The 16,794-nt window shown below is 45.0% G+C and overlaps 1 protein-coding gene across 1 annotated transcript in view; it reads left to right on the top strand.

The window, feature by feature from the left end:
* LOC138973447 (uncharacterized) overlaps positions 1-16,794 on the top strand; it is a 156,037-nt gene that overhangs the window by 108,113 nt on the left and 31,130 nt on the right. Inside the window, exons 67-76 of the mRNA XM_070346168.1 lie at positions 290-356; positions 1,306-1,476; positions 2,261-2,375; positions 3,024-3,149; positions 4,244-4,463; positions 5,016-5,125; positions 5,574-5,793; positions 6,969-7,265; positions 9,038-9,253; positions 13,491-13,650. Coding sequence (XP_070202269.1) covers positions 290-356; positions 1,306-1,476; positions 2,261-2,375; positions 3,024-3,149; positions 4,244-4,463; positions 5,016-5,125; positions 5,574-5,793; positions 6,969-7,265; positions 9,038-9,253; positions 13,491-13,650 — 1,702 coding nt within the window. The remainder of the gene's footprint in view (positions 1-289; positions 357-1,305; positions 1,477-2,260; positions 2,376-3,023; positions 3,150-4,243; positions 4,464-5,015; positions 5,126-5,573; positions 5,794-6,968; positions 7,266-9,037; positions 9,254-13,490; positions 13,651-16,794) is intronic.

Raw genomic sequence — 16,794 nt, 5'->3', positions numbered from 1 at the left:
GCAAACAGGCACATGTTCTGTTTTTGGAAACTATCACTTTCAAGGTTAAGTATTTTGGATTTGTATGAGCTGGGTGAATAGTGTGCCAACACATACCTATAGTACCTGCCATACGAAAGGGAACATACACAAATACTTTTACTTGTAATTGGTGTGTAAGTATCTCTTGGTGTTTAGCTGCACACAGTATGTTTGTTGTTAATGTGGTATTGTTTGTATGTTGGTTTATTTGTTGTTGTTGATGTTTTTGATAAGGGAAATAATGATTTTTCATTTGTGACTGTTGCAGTGAAGTCTCCATCCGCTGATCTTACCTGGCAGAAAGGTGCCAAACGACAGATGGCTAACCTGGACAGGTGAGAATAGTGGAGTGTGTGTGTGTGTGTGTGTGTGTGTGTGTGTGTGTGTGTGTGTGTTTGTGTGTGTGTGTGAGTGAGTGTGTGTTTGTGTGTGTGTGTGCGTGCGTGCGTGCGTGCGTGCATGCGTGCGTGCATGCGTGTGTGTGTGCGTGCGTGCGTGCGTGCGTGCGTGCGTGCGTGTGTGTGTGTGCACGTGCTGATTTTGTCACAAATCCAAGAACAGATAGTTTACTTATATATTTCAAAAAGCAATGACGGAAAAGTGTCTGTCTCATTTCAAGTGGTTATAAATTTTAACGGTCAGACACTTTTCAATCATTGATTTGCTTAGATTTTTATCAGTTTTAAAAAAGGGTTGAGGTATACAACAAGAACACAAAGACAGAAGTGGACTGGGTGGCCGAGTGGTAACGCACTTGCGCTCGGAAGCGAGAGGTTGTGAGTTCGACCCTGGGTCAGGGCGTTAGCAATTTTCTCCCCCCCTTTCCTAACCTAGGTGGTGGGTTCAAGAGCTAGTCTTTCGGATGAGACGAAAAACCGAGGTCCCTTTGTGTACACTACATTGGGGTGTGCACGTTAAAGATCCCACGATTGACAAAAGGGTCTTTCCTGGCAAAATTGTATAGGCATAGATAAAAATGTCCACCAAAATACCCATGTGACTTGGAATAATAGGCCGTGAAAAGTAGGATATGCGCCGAAATGGCTGCGATCTGCTAGCCGATGTGAATGCGTGATGTATTGTGTAAAAAAATTCCATCTCACACGGCATTAATAAATCCCTGCGCCTTGAATGTGCGCGCGATATAAATTGCATAAAAAAATAAAAAATAAAATAAATGCCTGCGCTTAGAACTGTACCCACGGAATACGCGTGATATAAGCCTCATATTGATTGATATTGATTGATTGATTGAGTTTCAACAGCATGGTTCTTTCTCTCCAGGTTCATAGAGGAGGAACTGATGACGTTCGACGACCACCAGATGCCAGAGGCCACGCTGGTTCTGGTTGAACCGTACCTGAAGAAACCGTCGTTTGAACCGGAAGCCATGGAGCGCAAGACAGGCAACTCTGCCTGCGGCTCTCTGTGCCGCTGGGTGCGAGGGGTGGTCAGGTTGGTGGATGTTTTCTTGCTTTATTTTGTGCCAATGTCTCATTGTCTCTTTCCATGGTGTTTAACTCTAACGGTCAGACACTTTGACCATTGATTTGTCGCTGTCAGCGTGAGTTCGTCCCCACGTTCGGCGAGAGATTTATTTCTCAGTCAACTTTGTGTGCAGACTCTCCTCGGTGTCCGAACACCCCCGTGTGTACACGCAAGCACAAGACCAAGTGCGCACGAAAAAGATCCTGTAATCCATGTCAGAGTTCGGTGGGTTATAGAAACACGAAAAATACCCAGCATGCTTCCTCCGAAAACGGCGTATGGCTGCCTAAATGGCAGGGTAAAAAACGGTCATACACGTAAAATTCCACTCGTACAAAAAAAAACACGAGTGTACGTGGGAGTTTCAGCCCACGAACGCAGAAGAAGAAGAAGAAGACCATTGATTTATCTTTGATTTCAACGAGGCAATTTGTGTTGCTGTTGTTGTCGTTGTTGCCAAGCACATCATTGTTGGGAGTGTAATCAAATAACATTCATCCATTTACTCACAATGTTCTTTTGCCCACTCTCTCTAAATTCATAATGTAAAAAAAATTTTAATGTTATGAAAATAAAGTTATGATAATACCTAAAATAACTGTGGCAATTTTGTTTTAGTTTGGATGATATTAAGGTCTTATACCAACAAACACAATTCAGCTATGTGTTATTAATTTTTGCTTGATTTTGTATCGACATTCTGTCTGTATGTCAAAAAACTGGTGAATAAAAAGAATACTGTGTGTGACAGGTACCATCGTTTGATGCTGAGCAAAGTGAAACCTCTGCACCAGAAGGTCGACGAGACGACACAGGCTGCGGACAATGCTCAGCACAAGATGAACACTCTTGAGAGTAAACGCAAAGTATGTGCATCTCTCAGTCATTTGTTTACTGTAAACTATAATGTATTATTGAATAATCCGTCGCGATATAACCTTCGTGGTTAAAAACGACGTTAAACACCAAATAAAGAAAGAAAGAATTGAATAATGTATACCAACTCTGATGTGTATGCCATGGAGCACGCGCTCAATATGATACCCTTTTCTTTTAGAAATCAGCATTCACGAGTTCATTAGAGTTCAGAATTTGTTGTGGAAAGGATCAGTGGCACGTGTCACGTGTTTTAATTGAGATCACGTGGGTTTGGCTTAAGGTCACGTGAGTTTAGGAAAACACACTTCCAGTGATCAGCGAACACTTTCAGTGATCAGCAAGCCATCCCTGGCGGTTCGTGGCTCCGATGAATATATTTTCAACAGAAATTAGTATCATATCCAGCGCAGGCCGCACAGCATACACATCGCAGTCAGTTGCTTGTCTCGATCGCAGGATAGAGCTGATCGGAAGCGTAAAACACGCTCCGGATGTTGTGAAAACCCTGTCTGCGGTACAGGGGCTCCTACTCCTCCAGACTGCCAAAAATCCTGGAAATAATTTCCGGAAAATGTCTATTCAGATACAAATACATTGAAACTGATGGCAATGATGATGATGATTTTTTTGTACAGGCGCTTGAGGTGAGGCTTGCAGACCTGGCCCGAGGATTTGAAGAGGCGACGATCGACAAGAACGAACAGGAGGACAAGACGGTGAAGATGAGGAAGATTCTGGATACCGCCGCACAGCTCAGGAGGGTGAGTTGATCCTCTTCTTCTAATGATGTATCCATAGGTTAATACTAGATGGAATATGGCCCGGGGGGAAGCCTGGTAATTTTTAGCATTGCTAATCATCTTCAATCAATCAATCAATCAATGAGGCTTATATCGCGCATATTCCGTGGGTACAGTTCTAGGCGCTCTGCAGTGATGCCGTGTGAGATGAAATTTTATACGGCCAGTAGATTGCAGCCATTTCGGCGCATATTTACCTTTCACGGCCTATTATTCCAAGTCACACGGGTATAGGTAGACAATTATTAACTGTGCCTAAGCAATTTTGCCAGGAAAGACCCTTTTGTCAATCGTGGGATCTTTAACGTGCACACCCAATGTAGTGTACACGGGGGGAGGGTTCGGACACCGAAGAGAGTCTGCACACAAAGTTGACTCTGAAATAAATTTCCGCCGAACCTGGGATCGAACTCACGCTGACAGCGGCCAACTGAATACAAATCCAGCGCGCTACCAACTGAGCTATATCCCCCGCCCGATGTTGATGCTTGTTTACACACAACACATAGGTAAGAAAGACACAGTGTGTCAAAGTTCAGAAGGGGGTGTAGTAAAGTGGACCCCCCCCCCCCCCCCCCCCCTTTTAAGACCACCCCAATTGAAGACTTTTAACTCATTGTCTCCCAGGTACGGATATATCCGTACCCACTCATAGGGCTCTATCTGACCAGGTAAGGATATATCCGCACAGACTGTTAGCTTCAGTCGCTTCCTGTAATGTCGATCTAACGCCTGCATTCTAGCGTGTTGATACACAGTTACTACACAGTTACTACAATTCTGAGTGACCTGCTGCAGCACAGCTGGTCTCGGCTAAAAAAAATTTGGTCAACATAGCTTGGGTACAAAGTGTTAAGACCTCGTTTTTTGTTAGATTTTGTGTTTATTACCTGTGAAATTTGTTCATCCTTGTTAAGACTATATTTTCTCAGATTTTTTGAGGTCTTAAAAATAAAAAAAACACTTGTAGTCCTGAATTCACAACACACTGTAAAATTACCTGTTCGTTGCTTGGATATTTATGGTTCTTCACTTTTTTAATTCCTATCACATAGATTCTCCGAGGGGAGCGTCAGAGAGCGCAGCAAATCTACGACTCGTACAAACGACGCCTGCTGGCGGTAGCGGGGGGCTGTGCGATGGCTGGCGGCTTTGCCACATACCTCGGTCCTTACCATCACAACTTCCGCCGTGTCATGCTCACCGTTCATTGGCCAAACTGTCTGAGGGAGCGAGGCGTCCCATTGGTCATTGACTCTGTTGATGTTCTGAGAGGTGTGTGTGTGAATAGACAATGTTTGAAAATAACTCTCTTTGGTTGGGATGGGTTGTACAAGAGTGAATACCCTTGCTTTTAGTGAGACAAAAAATACACATGTTTCAGACACACCCCCTCGCTAGTGACTGGCCTATAATATCACAAAGGAAAATGTAACTTTTCACTCTTTCACAACCCATACAAACTTGACAGAATAATTTCCTGAATTCTTCTGTTAAAGAATTTTTTGCCTTAGTATTTCAAGAGATATTAAAGGATGGCAAGCCCAGGTTTCACCGCTTTGATTATTTCAGTAAGGTCGCTCAATTTATCACAGGACTTGCTTGATACTTTATTCATGAACATGAGCATATTGGCCTGCCCAGAGTGTGAAGAATAAAATCATAGAGCGTTCATTTCTGAATATTCGAACCCCATACCCTACTACACCCCCCTCCCCCCCCTGTACCTCCCCCCCCCCCCCCCTTATCCCCTCCATCTTCCGTTCTGTACTCATTATATAAAAAAAAAACCTGTCTAAATTCATGTTTCTGTTCTTGTATTTTCAGGCCGTGTGATCGACTGGTCGGTCAACTTCTTGAAGACGGCATCAGGAGCAAGTTCTGTGTACGAAGTGGATTTCACAAATCTCATACAAGGAGATGTGGAAGGGGGAGAGGTATGTGCATTTTTTCTTTCTTTTTGATTACAGTGGAACCCCCCTTTTAAGACCCCCTAATTTAAGACCTACCCCTTTTACGACCTTACTTTTTCAGAGATTCTGTTCATAACCTCTGTAAATTTACCTCCATTTTAGGACTCCCCCCTTTTTACGACCTAATTTGTTAACCTAAAATGAGAGGTATCTGGAACCTCCAATCTCCTGGGAATATAACAAGCATTAGAATGAACAAGCGATTTTCATTCTCATTCAAACAAACAGTCGCTTACTCATTTCAGTACTCGTAACTATTCTCTCAAGTGTCAGAAGAGGGGTTCCACATAGCTCTCACTTACTTGATTGCACATGTCGTATGCATTTAGAGCGCTTACTTCCCTTTGTTTCGCAGATCTTAAAATAGTGCTCTACCTGACATTTGTTCAAGTGTCATGTTCGTGCTGTTAAGGAGGAAGGGGAGCTACTCCCAGGCACGGCCGGCAGCCAGCAAGCAGCGGGCAGTCAAGCAAACAGTCGCCCCACCAGCAAGGGCGGCGAAACAGCAGCCACCGCCCTCGAACGGGAGGGGGCGGAGTCAGAAGGAGGGGCGGGACAAGGAGGGGTGGGACAGGAGCAGGAGGAGGGACACGAGAAAGTGGATGAGGAGAAACCATTGAAAGAAGGAGAAGGTAAGGATAAAATAAGGATAAGATCTTTTATAGTCCTGTGAGGTTACCCTCATGGAAGTTAGGGTTGCTTTCTCTCTGGGGAAAGCCAGCTGCTTTTCAGTACGGCGCTGCCCTTTTTTCTCTTTTTCCTGCATGCGTGTATTCGTGTTTCCAAGCCCTGACTCGAATCATGTCAATCAATCAATATGAGGCTTATATCGCGCGTATTCCGTGGGTACAGTTCTAAGCGCAGGGATTTATTTTTTAATTTTTTAAATTTTTATTTTATGCAATTAATATTGCGCACATATTCAAGGCGCAGGGATTTATTTATGCCGTGTGAGATGGAATTCACATCGGCCAGCAGACTCGAATCATGTGTGTGGTGTGGGGTACATCAAGGTTGTTGTAGTAGAGCTGGAAGGCTGTAGCGTCTGTGAGAGATTGAGATAAATGTAGTTGTATGAACGCAACATCTAGCTGAGGTAGTACAGAGGAACCCCCCTTTTTAGATCCCCCCCCCCTCCCCAGTTTAACACTTCCCCCTTTTAGGACATTTTTTTTAAAGATTTTTTATGTTCATAACCTCTGGCTCTGTACATTTACCCCCATTTTAAGACTACCTCCATTTTAAGACTACCTCCTTTTTAAGACTACCTCCATTTTAAGACTACCTCCTTTTTAAGACTACCTCCATTTTAAGACTACCTCCTTTTTAAGACTACCTCCATTTTAAGACTACCTCCTTTTTAAGACTACCTCCATTTTAAGACTACCTCCATTTTAAGACTACCTCCATTTTAAGACTACCTCCTTTTTAAGACCTGATTTTCTCAGATTTGTTGAGGTCTTAAAAGGGGGGTTCCACTGTAGATGTATGGTCAGCTCAGGCTAGAAGTAGCTGTTGTGGTAGTTGATATGATACTTGCATGGAAGCACTGGCTAGATTTAGCTGTATGGATAGTTGATGTGATAGTTGTATCGAAGCACCTGCTAGATTTAGCTGTATGGATAGTTGATGTGATAGTTGTATCGAAGCACCTGCTAGATTTAGCTGTATGGATAGTTGATATGATAGTTGTATCGAATCACCTGCTAGATTTAGCTGTATGGATAGTTGATGTGATAGTTGCATGAAAGCACCAGCTAGATTTAGTGGTAGCTGTAGCATGTAGTGTTACTTTGTATTCTCTCAGGAGAGGAGGCTCCGCCCCGTACCCCCAAGTCAAACAGGGAGGGGGAGGAGGAAGGTGGTAACAAGGAGGGCACACCCCCTCGCACACCCAAGGAGGCTGGGCCTACCACACCTAAAGAAGAAACTGGACAGACCGCAACTCCGAAAACGCCCAAGTCGCCGAAGCCTCTCGAACTCCCCCAAACGCCCAAGTCGCCAAAGACTCAGGAACACCCCCAAACACCCAAGTCGCCAAAGAACCCTCAGACTCTTCAAACTCCCAAGATGGAGGAGGGAGGGGTTGGTATGGAACCTGAAGGTAGGGGATTTGTGTTTGTTTAGCAGGTAGATGCTTTTGTTGTGTAGCTCATTTTCTCATGAGGAATATAGAATGTCTTCATCACGCTTTCCTTCTTCGCTCTTAGTAACTCAAGCATGAGAGCTACTAACCCTTAACTCCTTTCAACACACCCAATTTTGACACATTTCCAAAAAATATCATTAAATATCTGATGCACTTACATTAAATTGGTTTGCTTTTGTGAAATATTTGATACTTAAATGTTTCTAATTAACATAACATGTACGAGGGTAAATTTAACTCATAATCCAAATATTTTCAAAGAAATTGGTATATTATTGGTTTTCGTAAAAAGTTTTGCTCTTTGAGACACCAACACACTTTTGGGTGGGGTTGGAAACACACTTCCAGGTAGAAAACGGTTCATGGGAAACAACTCATCCTTTCTGGCCTATTTAGCAAACTGGCAGTGGAAACGATTGCCTCCCTTTACCTGTCTCTGGTGTCTGTGAATTTTTTTTAATACATTTTTCTTCCTACCGCCAGTATACAGGTGCTATGTCGTGGCGCAGCTGAGGGATTTGAAAACTCAACCTTCCGCGCGTGAGGTCGGCACCTTATCCACTAGTCCACTGTGCCCGTCTGGTTTATCCAATATCTTAATAATAATAATAATAATGCAAACTTTTATAGCGCTATTCTAGAAAAATGTCTACTCTTAGCGCTTTACAATACATACATCGACCAAGCATACTATACACGCACAGGCAAAGAAACCGACCAAACATAACCAACAAACTATACATGCACAGGCAAAGAAAACGACCAAACATACAATACACGCACAGGCAAAGAAACCGACCAAACATAACCAACAAACTATACATGCACAGGCAAAGATAACGACCAAACATAAGCAAACATACTATGACCAAACATAACCAACATACTATACGCGCGCAGACAAAGAGAACAATCAGCACATGTAATAATTACTGACAACTAATAATGCAGGCATACAGTGACAGTCCAATACACAGCCTAAGCACAAGAACCACAGTAGGCTTCTATATAAAAACGTGTCAACAGTACTATTTACACACACACAAACAGTGCTGACACAAAGCGCAGAAAATATATATACACGTTATTATCTTGAACCAATGCATTTTCTCTTCCGCAGAACCTCTGGCAAGGAAACCTAAGTCAGACAGGAAAGGTCTCGGTGATTGTGTGCTGAGTCAGTTCCTTGAAGATTTCACTTTGTAATTGATTGAAAAATAATGAGCACGTTCTGCAAGCATGGCCTCTCCTTGCCCCCCTGCGAGACCAGAGTTGAAAAATAATGAGCACGTTCTGCAAGCATGGCCTCTCCTTGCCCCCCTGCGAGACCAGAGTTGGCCAGAGAGCACAACTCCAGATGCAAAACTGTGGGGAACTGTAGGTCACCTGCGCCGAACTTGCCAGTTCGTAAGATCAGCAGGCCTCATACTATGTGTGACACAACCGCTGAATGCTGAAGAAGAAGAAGAAACAAGTTGCGTGAAGCGAAGTTAATTTCAAAAAGATCGGTCCAGTAGTTTTCTCTGAATCACTCTACATATACACACACACTCACAGAGACAGACACACATACACCACCACCCTCGTCTTGATTCCCCGTCTATGTTAAAACATTTAGTCAAAACTTGACTAAATGTAAAAAACCAGAATGAGTAAAATTTTCTGTGATTTTTCGTTGTTGTATTCTTTTCTTCTCCCATCTTCAATTTATGTTTTTTCTTCAACAGAACCTCTGCCAAAGACACCCAAGTCTGACCAGGAGGTTCGTGCTGACAATGTGCTGAGTCACATTCCTGAGGAGGACGCTGATGATGACGATGGCCAGACGCAATTCACGGAGAGCTCAGCCCCCATCCTGACCACCTCCCAGTACAGCCGTTACGTCCGGTCTCTCATCAAAGTTCTCGTCGGAGAGACCACCCTTAACGAGTGGATCAGGAAAGGTGTGGTTAAAGAGAGAGAGAGATGCGAGGGGGTTGGGAGAGAGAGAGATCAAGAGAGAGAGATGGGGGGGGGGGGGGGATAAAGAAAGAGAGAGACAAGGGTGGGGGGGGGGGGAATAGAGAGAGAAAGAGAGATATGGGGAGTGGGAGAGAGAGAGATGCGAGGGGGGCGTGGGGTTGGGAGAGAGAGATCGAGAGAGAGATGGGGGGGTGGGAGAGAGAGAGAGATGGGGGAGGGGGGGGGGGGGAGAAAGAAAGAGACATATGGGGGGGGGGGGAATAGAGAGAGATATGGGGGGTGGGAAAGAGAGATATGGGGGGTGGGATAGAGAGAGAAAGAGAGAGATATGGGGGGTGGGAGAGAGAGAGCTCGGCTCCCATCCTGACCACCTCCCAGTACAGCCGTTACGTCCGGTCTCTCATCAAGGTTCTCGTCGGAGAGACCACCCTTAACGAGTGGATCAGGAAAGGTGTGGTTAAAGAGAGAGAGATATGGGGGGTGGGATAGAGAGAGAAAGAGAGAGATATGGGGGGTGGGAGAGAGAGAGCTCGGCTCCCATCCTGACCACCTCCCAGTACAGCCGTTACGTCCGGTCTCTCATCAAGGTTCTCGTCGGAGAGACCACCCTTAACGAGTGGATCAGGAAAGGTGTGGTTAAAGAGAGAGAGATGCGAGGGGGGCAGGGGGTTGGGAGAGAGAGAGATGAGGGGGAGTGGGAGAGAGATATGGGGGGGGGGGGGGGATAAAGAAAGAGAGAGACAAAGGTGGGGGGGGAATAGAGAGAGAAAGAGAGATATGGGGAGTGGGAGAGAGAGATGTGAGGGGGGCGTGCGGTTGGGAGAGAGAGATCGAGAGAGAGATGGGGGGGGGGGGGTGGGAGAGAGAGAGAGAGATGGGAGAGGGGGGGGGGAGAAAGAAAGAGACATATGGGGGGGGGGGGGGGAATAGAGAGAGATATGGGGGGTGGGAAAGAGAGATATGGGGGGTGGGATAGAGAGAGAAAGAGAGAGATATGGGGGGTGGGAGAGAGAGAGCTTGGCTCCCATCCTCACCACCCCCAGTACAGCCGTTACGTCCGGTCTCTCATCAAGGTTCTCGTCGGAGAGACCACCCTTAACGAGTGGATCAGGAAAGGTGTGGTTAAAGAGAGAGAGATGCGAGGGGGGCGGGGGGTTGGGAGAGAGAGAGATCAAGAGAGAGAGATGGGGGGAGTGGGAGAGAGATATGGGGGGGGGGGGATAAAGAAAGAGAGAGACAAGGGTGGGGGGGGGGGGAATAGAGAGAGAAAGAGAGATATGGGGAGTGGGAGAGAGAGAGATGCGAGGGGGGCGTGGGGTTGGGAGAGAGAGATCGAGAGAGAGATGGGGGGGGGGGGGGAGAGAGAGATGGGGGAGGGGAGAAAGAAAAAGACAAATGGGGGGGGGGGGGGGGGAATAGAGAGAGATATGGGGGGTGGGAAAGAGAGATATGGGGGTGGGATAGAGAGAGAAAGAGAGAGATATGGGGGGTGGGAGAGAGAGAGCTTGGCTCCCATCCTCACCACCCCCAGTACAGCCGTTACGTCCGGTCTCTCATCTAGGTTCTCGTTGAAGAGACCACCCTTACCGAGTGGATCAGGAAAGATGTGGTTAAAGAGAGAGAGAGAGAGATGCGGGGGAGTGGGAGAGAGAGATGGGGGGGGGGGATAAAGAAAGAGAGATATTTGTGGGGGGGGGGGGGGGGAATAGAGAGAGAAAGAGAGAGATATGGGGGGTGGGAGAGAGAGAGATGCAGGGGGGCGTGGGGTTGGGAGAGAGAGAGATGGGGGGGGGGGGGGGGTGGGAGAGAGAGAGATGGGGGGGGGGGGGAAGAAAGAAAGAAACATATGGGTGGGGGGGAATAGAGAGAGAAAGAGAGAGATATGGGGGGTGGGAGAGAGAGATATGGGGGTGGGAAAGAGAGATATGGGGGGTGGGAAAGAGAGATATGGGGGGTGGGATAGAGAGAGAAAGAGAGAGATATGGGGGGTGGGAGAGAGAGATATGGGGGGTGGGAGAGAGAGAGAAAGAGAGAGATATGGGGGGTGGGAGAGAGAGAGAGCTCGGCCCCCATCCTCACCAACCACCCCCAGTACAGCCGTTACGTCCGGTCTCTCATCAAGGGTCTAGTTGGAGAGACCACCCTTAACGAGTGGATCAGGAAAGGTGTGGTTTGCATTTAAAATCCCTACACGCCACATACAGGGTTCGTACAGGTCATGGTAAACCTCGAAAGTCATGGAATTGGATTTTTAATTTTCCAGGCCTGGAAAGTCATGGAATTTAAAAAAAATAAGAAAGAAAAAAAATTAACCTTTAGCACGCCAGCGGCGATTTTCGTCGCCCAGCTGTTCCCCCCCCCCCCCTTTGCCAGCCAGCGGCGATTTGCGTCGCCAGCACAAGGCTTGTTCCTATGACCAACTTCTCGTTCGTATTTGCATACAAGAATAACGGTATTTTTAACGGCACTTGAGCCAAAGCGAGGGTCACTTCCTTCCGTTATCTCGTCGTGTCGTCTGCGCTGCATTTGAGTCGGTTTCGTCAAAGTTTTCTGCTTTTGTTTTTGCATCGATAAAGTACTTTAGTGCTTCGACAAGCAAGATGGAGGATGATGAGTTTGAAACTTTCTTTCCTGTTGTTTCTTGACAACAAAAAGTATGCGGAATTGGAACGAATTATAGAGGAAGATTTTCACAATGAACTGTGTATCGCAGTGAAAAAAATGACAGTTCGTCAAGTCACAGTGACGGTTACGAAACGGAATTTACGAAAGTGCAGATGGATACAAACAGTGGCTGGTCCAGTTTAGTGAAATGACAGGACCAGCAAACATTACCGATAATCTGACTGCGTAGCAAATGCTTGACTTGCTTGTCGAAGAGACACTGCGTAGAAACTGACTTAAATTCAGTGCAAAGCAAGCCAGTGTCAAAACTGGCAGTGACAAGACGTAAAAAGTTTGCGTGTTCGGAAATGGCGACCTGTGGATCTAGTCATGGAAAATGTTATTGAGGCTCATGGAAAGTCATGGAAAAGTCATGGAATTTTGTTTCTAAAAACCAGTGGGGACCCTGCACATAGATGAGCAGACCTATAGGAGATCTATATGAAACCTATAAGAATTCAAAGCCATTTTCCTACAAGAGACTTATGGGTTCATTTCTAACTGGTAAAGAGAGAGAGAGATGGGGGAGGGGGGGTGGGGGTAGAGGGTAGGGGTGGGAGAGAGAAGCAGATAAAATGAGTTTCTGTGTCTGCATTTTCTCTTTATGTCTATGTCAGAGTCTTGTGTGTATGTGCATGTATGTCACACGCTTTCCTTCTTTGCCACTACTAAAGCAAACGTGTGCAAGATTGTATGTTACACGCTTTGGAGCATGTGCAAGAACGGATTCAAACTCGAAATCGTCCCCCCAAAAAACCCAAAATGCACACACGACTTTTATTTCTCCTGCTGTTATCGTTTCTTCTCTTTACAAATTCTTCAACGCTCAGAATACTGAAAACGGCATCCCAGACGACAGTACTGTTTCCATACGCGACTTATCTGCCCTTGGAAAGTGGCTCGCTCAGGAGGCCTGTTAGTACTATAAGGACAGAGTTCTGAACATAGATGACAAAGATCCGGGAAAGAACAAACATTTCGCGGATGCAGACACAGAAAGATGTCATGAAGATTGCGATGCTTCAAAAGATACAGACTGTGACGATGACTGTGACGTCATTCACATATACCTAGACGTCATTTATAGTTGTTCGATCACTTTCGTCAAAAAGTAGATCTCTCCACAATGGCTGCTCCTGTGTTTAGGTTTATCAAGCGTGAGTACGCAAAACGTGTTTGTTCTCTCCTCTGTTGAAGCTGTGAGACATAATCGCCATTACGAGCTAGTCGTGTGACAGAGAGTTTTCTTGCACACTCGACTGCTGCTGTTTCACTCCGGCTAAAGCCGTCGTGAAACATCTAGTCTCGTGTGCAAGAAAACTCTCTGTCACACGACTAGCTCGTAATAGCGGGTAATGTATGTATGCTTGTAGAGTTCAAGAGCTTCATATTTATCCAAACCTTCTTCATCTCCTTTACTTAACTTTTTGTAAGGCATACAGTGGCTATAATCTATCATTTGTCACTCCTCTCTTCATCTTTCTAGTCTGTTGCTTTCGCAAAGCAGAATTATTATCTCATCATTTTTGTGCTTCTCTCTGTGTAAATATACAGACTTTGGACCTCGCCAAATTGAGAATGCGGCCATCTTGTGCTCGTCATGGCAACGGCCTCCAATGCTGATTGACCCCAACGGAGAAGGAGAGGTATGGCTGGGTCGTCTGAACAAGCTGCTCAACCGTCGCAAGCTGGTTTCCGTTGACATGGAAAACAGGTGCGTGATTCCTGTATGAGATTTGGAAAGGGTTTGTTACTGCTTCTTTGACCGGCACGGTTGGCCTAGTGGTAAGGCGTCCGCCCCGTGATCGGGAGGTCGTGGGTTCGAACCCCGGCCGGGTCATACCTAAGACTTTAAAATTGGCAATCTAGTGGCTGCTCCGCCTGGCGTCTGGCATTATGGGGTTAGTGCTGGTACTGGTTGGTCCGGTGTCAGAATAATGTGACTGGGTGAGACATGAAGCCTGTGCTGCGACTTCTGTCTTGTGTGTGGCGCACGTTATATGTCAAAGCAGCACCGCCCTGATATGGCTCTTCGCAGCCATTTCGGCGCATATCCTACTTTTCACGGCCTATTATTCCAAGTCACACGGGTATTTTGGTGGACATTTTTTATCTATGCCTATACACTTTTGCCAGGAAAGACCCTTTTGTCAATCGTGGGATCTTTAACGTGCACACCCCAATGTAGTGTACACGAAGGGACCTCGGTTTTTCGTCTCATCCCAAAGACTAGCACTTGAACCCACCACCTAGGTTAGGAAAGGGGGGAGAAAATTGCTAACGCCCTGACCCAGGGTCGAACTCGCAACCTCTCGCTTCCGAGCGCAAGTGTGTTACCACTCGGCCACCCAGTCCTATGTATGAGTGTGACTAGCTTGTCCCCCTTGACCCCCCTTGATTATTGCATAATTATCCCATGTAGCTGTCTTGAACTTTTAAAGGGGTCCCCCTTCTCATGTAACCCATCATGCCGGCCATGGCCTAGTGGTTAAGACGCCGGCCTCCATGTTTGTGTGTGTTGCTGTTTCCTTGATCACCCTTGAATATGTGAATCATAATCAAACTCCCTCCCAGAGATTTTTCTATAAGTTTGAAACAAAAGTTACATCCCTAAGCAAATTTAACTAACACTTCTATACGTGGTGAAGGATATTTGCTGCACATGTTGAATGTCAACTTTAACAGTTACTGTTGGTATACCCCCCGCGGGTTAGGGGGAAGAATTTACCCGATGCTCCCCAGCATGTCGTACGTAAGAGGCGACTAACGGATTCTGTTTCTCCTTTTACCCTTGTTAAGTGTTTCTTGTATAGAATGTAGTCAATTTTTGTAAAGATTTTAGTCAAGCAGTATGTAAGAAATGTTAAGTCCTTTGTACTGGAAACTTGCATTCTCCCAGTAAGGTAATATATTGTACTACGTTGCAAGCCCCTGGAGCAAATTTTTGATTAGTGCTTTTGTAATCAAGAAACAATTGACAAGTGGCTCTATCCCATCTCCCCTCTTTCCTCGTCGCGATATAACCTTCGTGGTTGAAAACGACGTTGAACACCAAATAAAGAAATGAGGCTTATATCGCGCGTATTCCGTGGGTATAGTTCTAAGCGCAGGGATTTATTTTTTTATTTTTTTATTTTTATTTTATGCAATTTATATCGCGCACATATTCAAGGCGCAGGGATTTATTTATGGTATGTTTGGGTGAATGTACCGATGCACATTAATATTCATAGCAGACCTGCCTATACTGCTATGATTTCTCTCACGTAATGACTGTAAATTCAATCATATACTATGTGGTTGTCTTGACTTTAAAATTGACTGGCGACAATATAGACTTTAAATTAATTAAGATTTGTGTCAAATAGCCTCAGGATTGGCTGCAGACAGCTAGGATGGGAAAAAAATGGAACAACTAACAAACTCACGATTTTGTTGTTGTTGCTGTGGAAAACATACATTTATCAAAATTGTTGTCGCATTTGGCCGATATTGTGAATTATGCACTTTACCCATGATATACTGTATTTGCAACAAAATTCAGTTCTACTGAAAAATCATTGTGCATATATACAGACTCATATAACGAAATATTTGCAACAAAATTCAATTACACTGAAAAATCATTTTACAGAAAGCCAGGTCTGCCTGATAGCACTTGACCCATGATATATTTGCAAACAAATTAAGTGCTGCTTTTTATGCATGGTGTGATGATATATGCACGTTTGCTGTGACTGTAACATGTGCTGCGTTTTATCCCGTTGTGCCACTGCCTGTTGTTTGATGCACAATCCTGTGCACGCCACCTGCCCTGTACCCACCTTCGTCCTTGGCATTTGTTGGTGTGGATTTCTATGTACAGATGGTAGGTATCTGCTGCATTGCTGCTTTAGTTGCGTTTTCTACCCTCGCTTTCCCTTTTCCACTGTGAAAATCAAATAAAGGGGCCATATGTATGAATTCTAGAAATAACTCTGTTGGGTTTTTATGGGTTGTGAAAGAGTGAATACCCTTGCTTTTGGTGAGACAGACAGACAACCAGCGGACCAGTCAGTACATGTAGTAAGAGGTGTGTCTGACACACGTGGACGAGGAGCATGTGTGGAAAGTTTGCCTCACTAAAAGCAAGGGTATTCATCACTCTTTAACAACCCATACAAACACGACAAAGAGTTTATTGATTATTAAAGATTGATCTATTGTCAGTATACAAATGCTGATATTCATGCACATGCAGACACACACACAGACACACACACACACACAGATCGACACACACACACACACACACACACACACACACACACACACACACACACACACATACACACACACACACACACACAGACACACACACACACACACACACACACACACATACACACACACAGACACACACACACACACACACACAGACACACACACACACACACACACACACACACACACACACACATACTGTGTGACATTTTTATATTTTAAAGTGCCTATACACAGACAATGCTGTTGACAAAAGCATGTGATTTGTCAATTTTAATCCGCACTTGCATGATTTTGTACCTTAAACAATAATGAATGATGTTGTTTTAACTTTTTGGGGGGGCCCACTGCAATAATATGTGTGTGAAACATGCTGACATTAGCTGAATTTTGTGTGTGTTAATAGCCAGACAATGTTGTGGAATAACTGTCGGGTTTGTTTGTCTCACTAAAAGCAGGAGGGTATTCACCCATACAAGCCCAACAGACTTTTTGTTCTCTAGGTTTCATCTGTTTCTCCCTGCTTTGAAAGGCTCACTCACAGTGTATTTAATGTATTATATTGAAAGATATATATTTCCTCAATATCCTTCAT

The sequence above is a fragment of the Littorina saxatilis genome, linkage group LG8 (assembly GCF_037325665.1).
Source record: "Littorina saxatilis isolate snail1 linkage group LG8, US_GU_Lsax_2.0, whole genome shotgun sequence".
NCBI lineage: Eukaryota > Metazoa > Mollusca > Gastropoda > Littorinimorpha > Littorinidae > Littorina > Littorina saxatilis.
The sequence above is the reverse complement of the archived record's forward strand: the minus strand, read 5'-3'. Positions and strand labels throughout refer to the sequence as shown.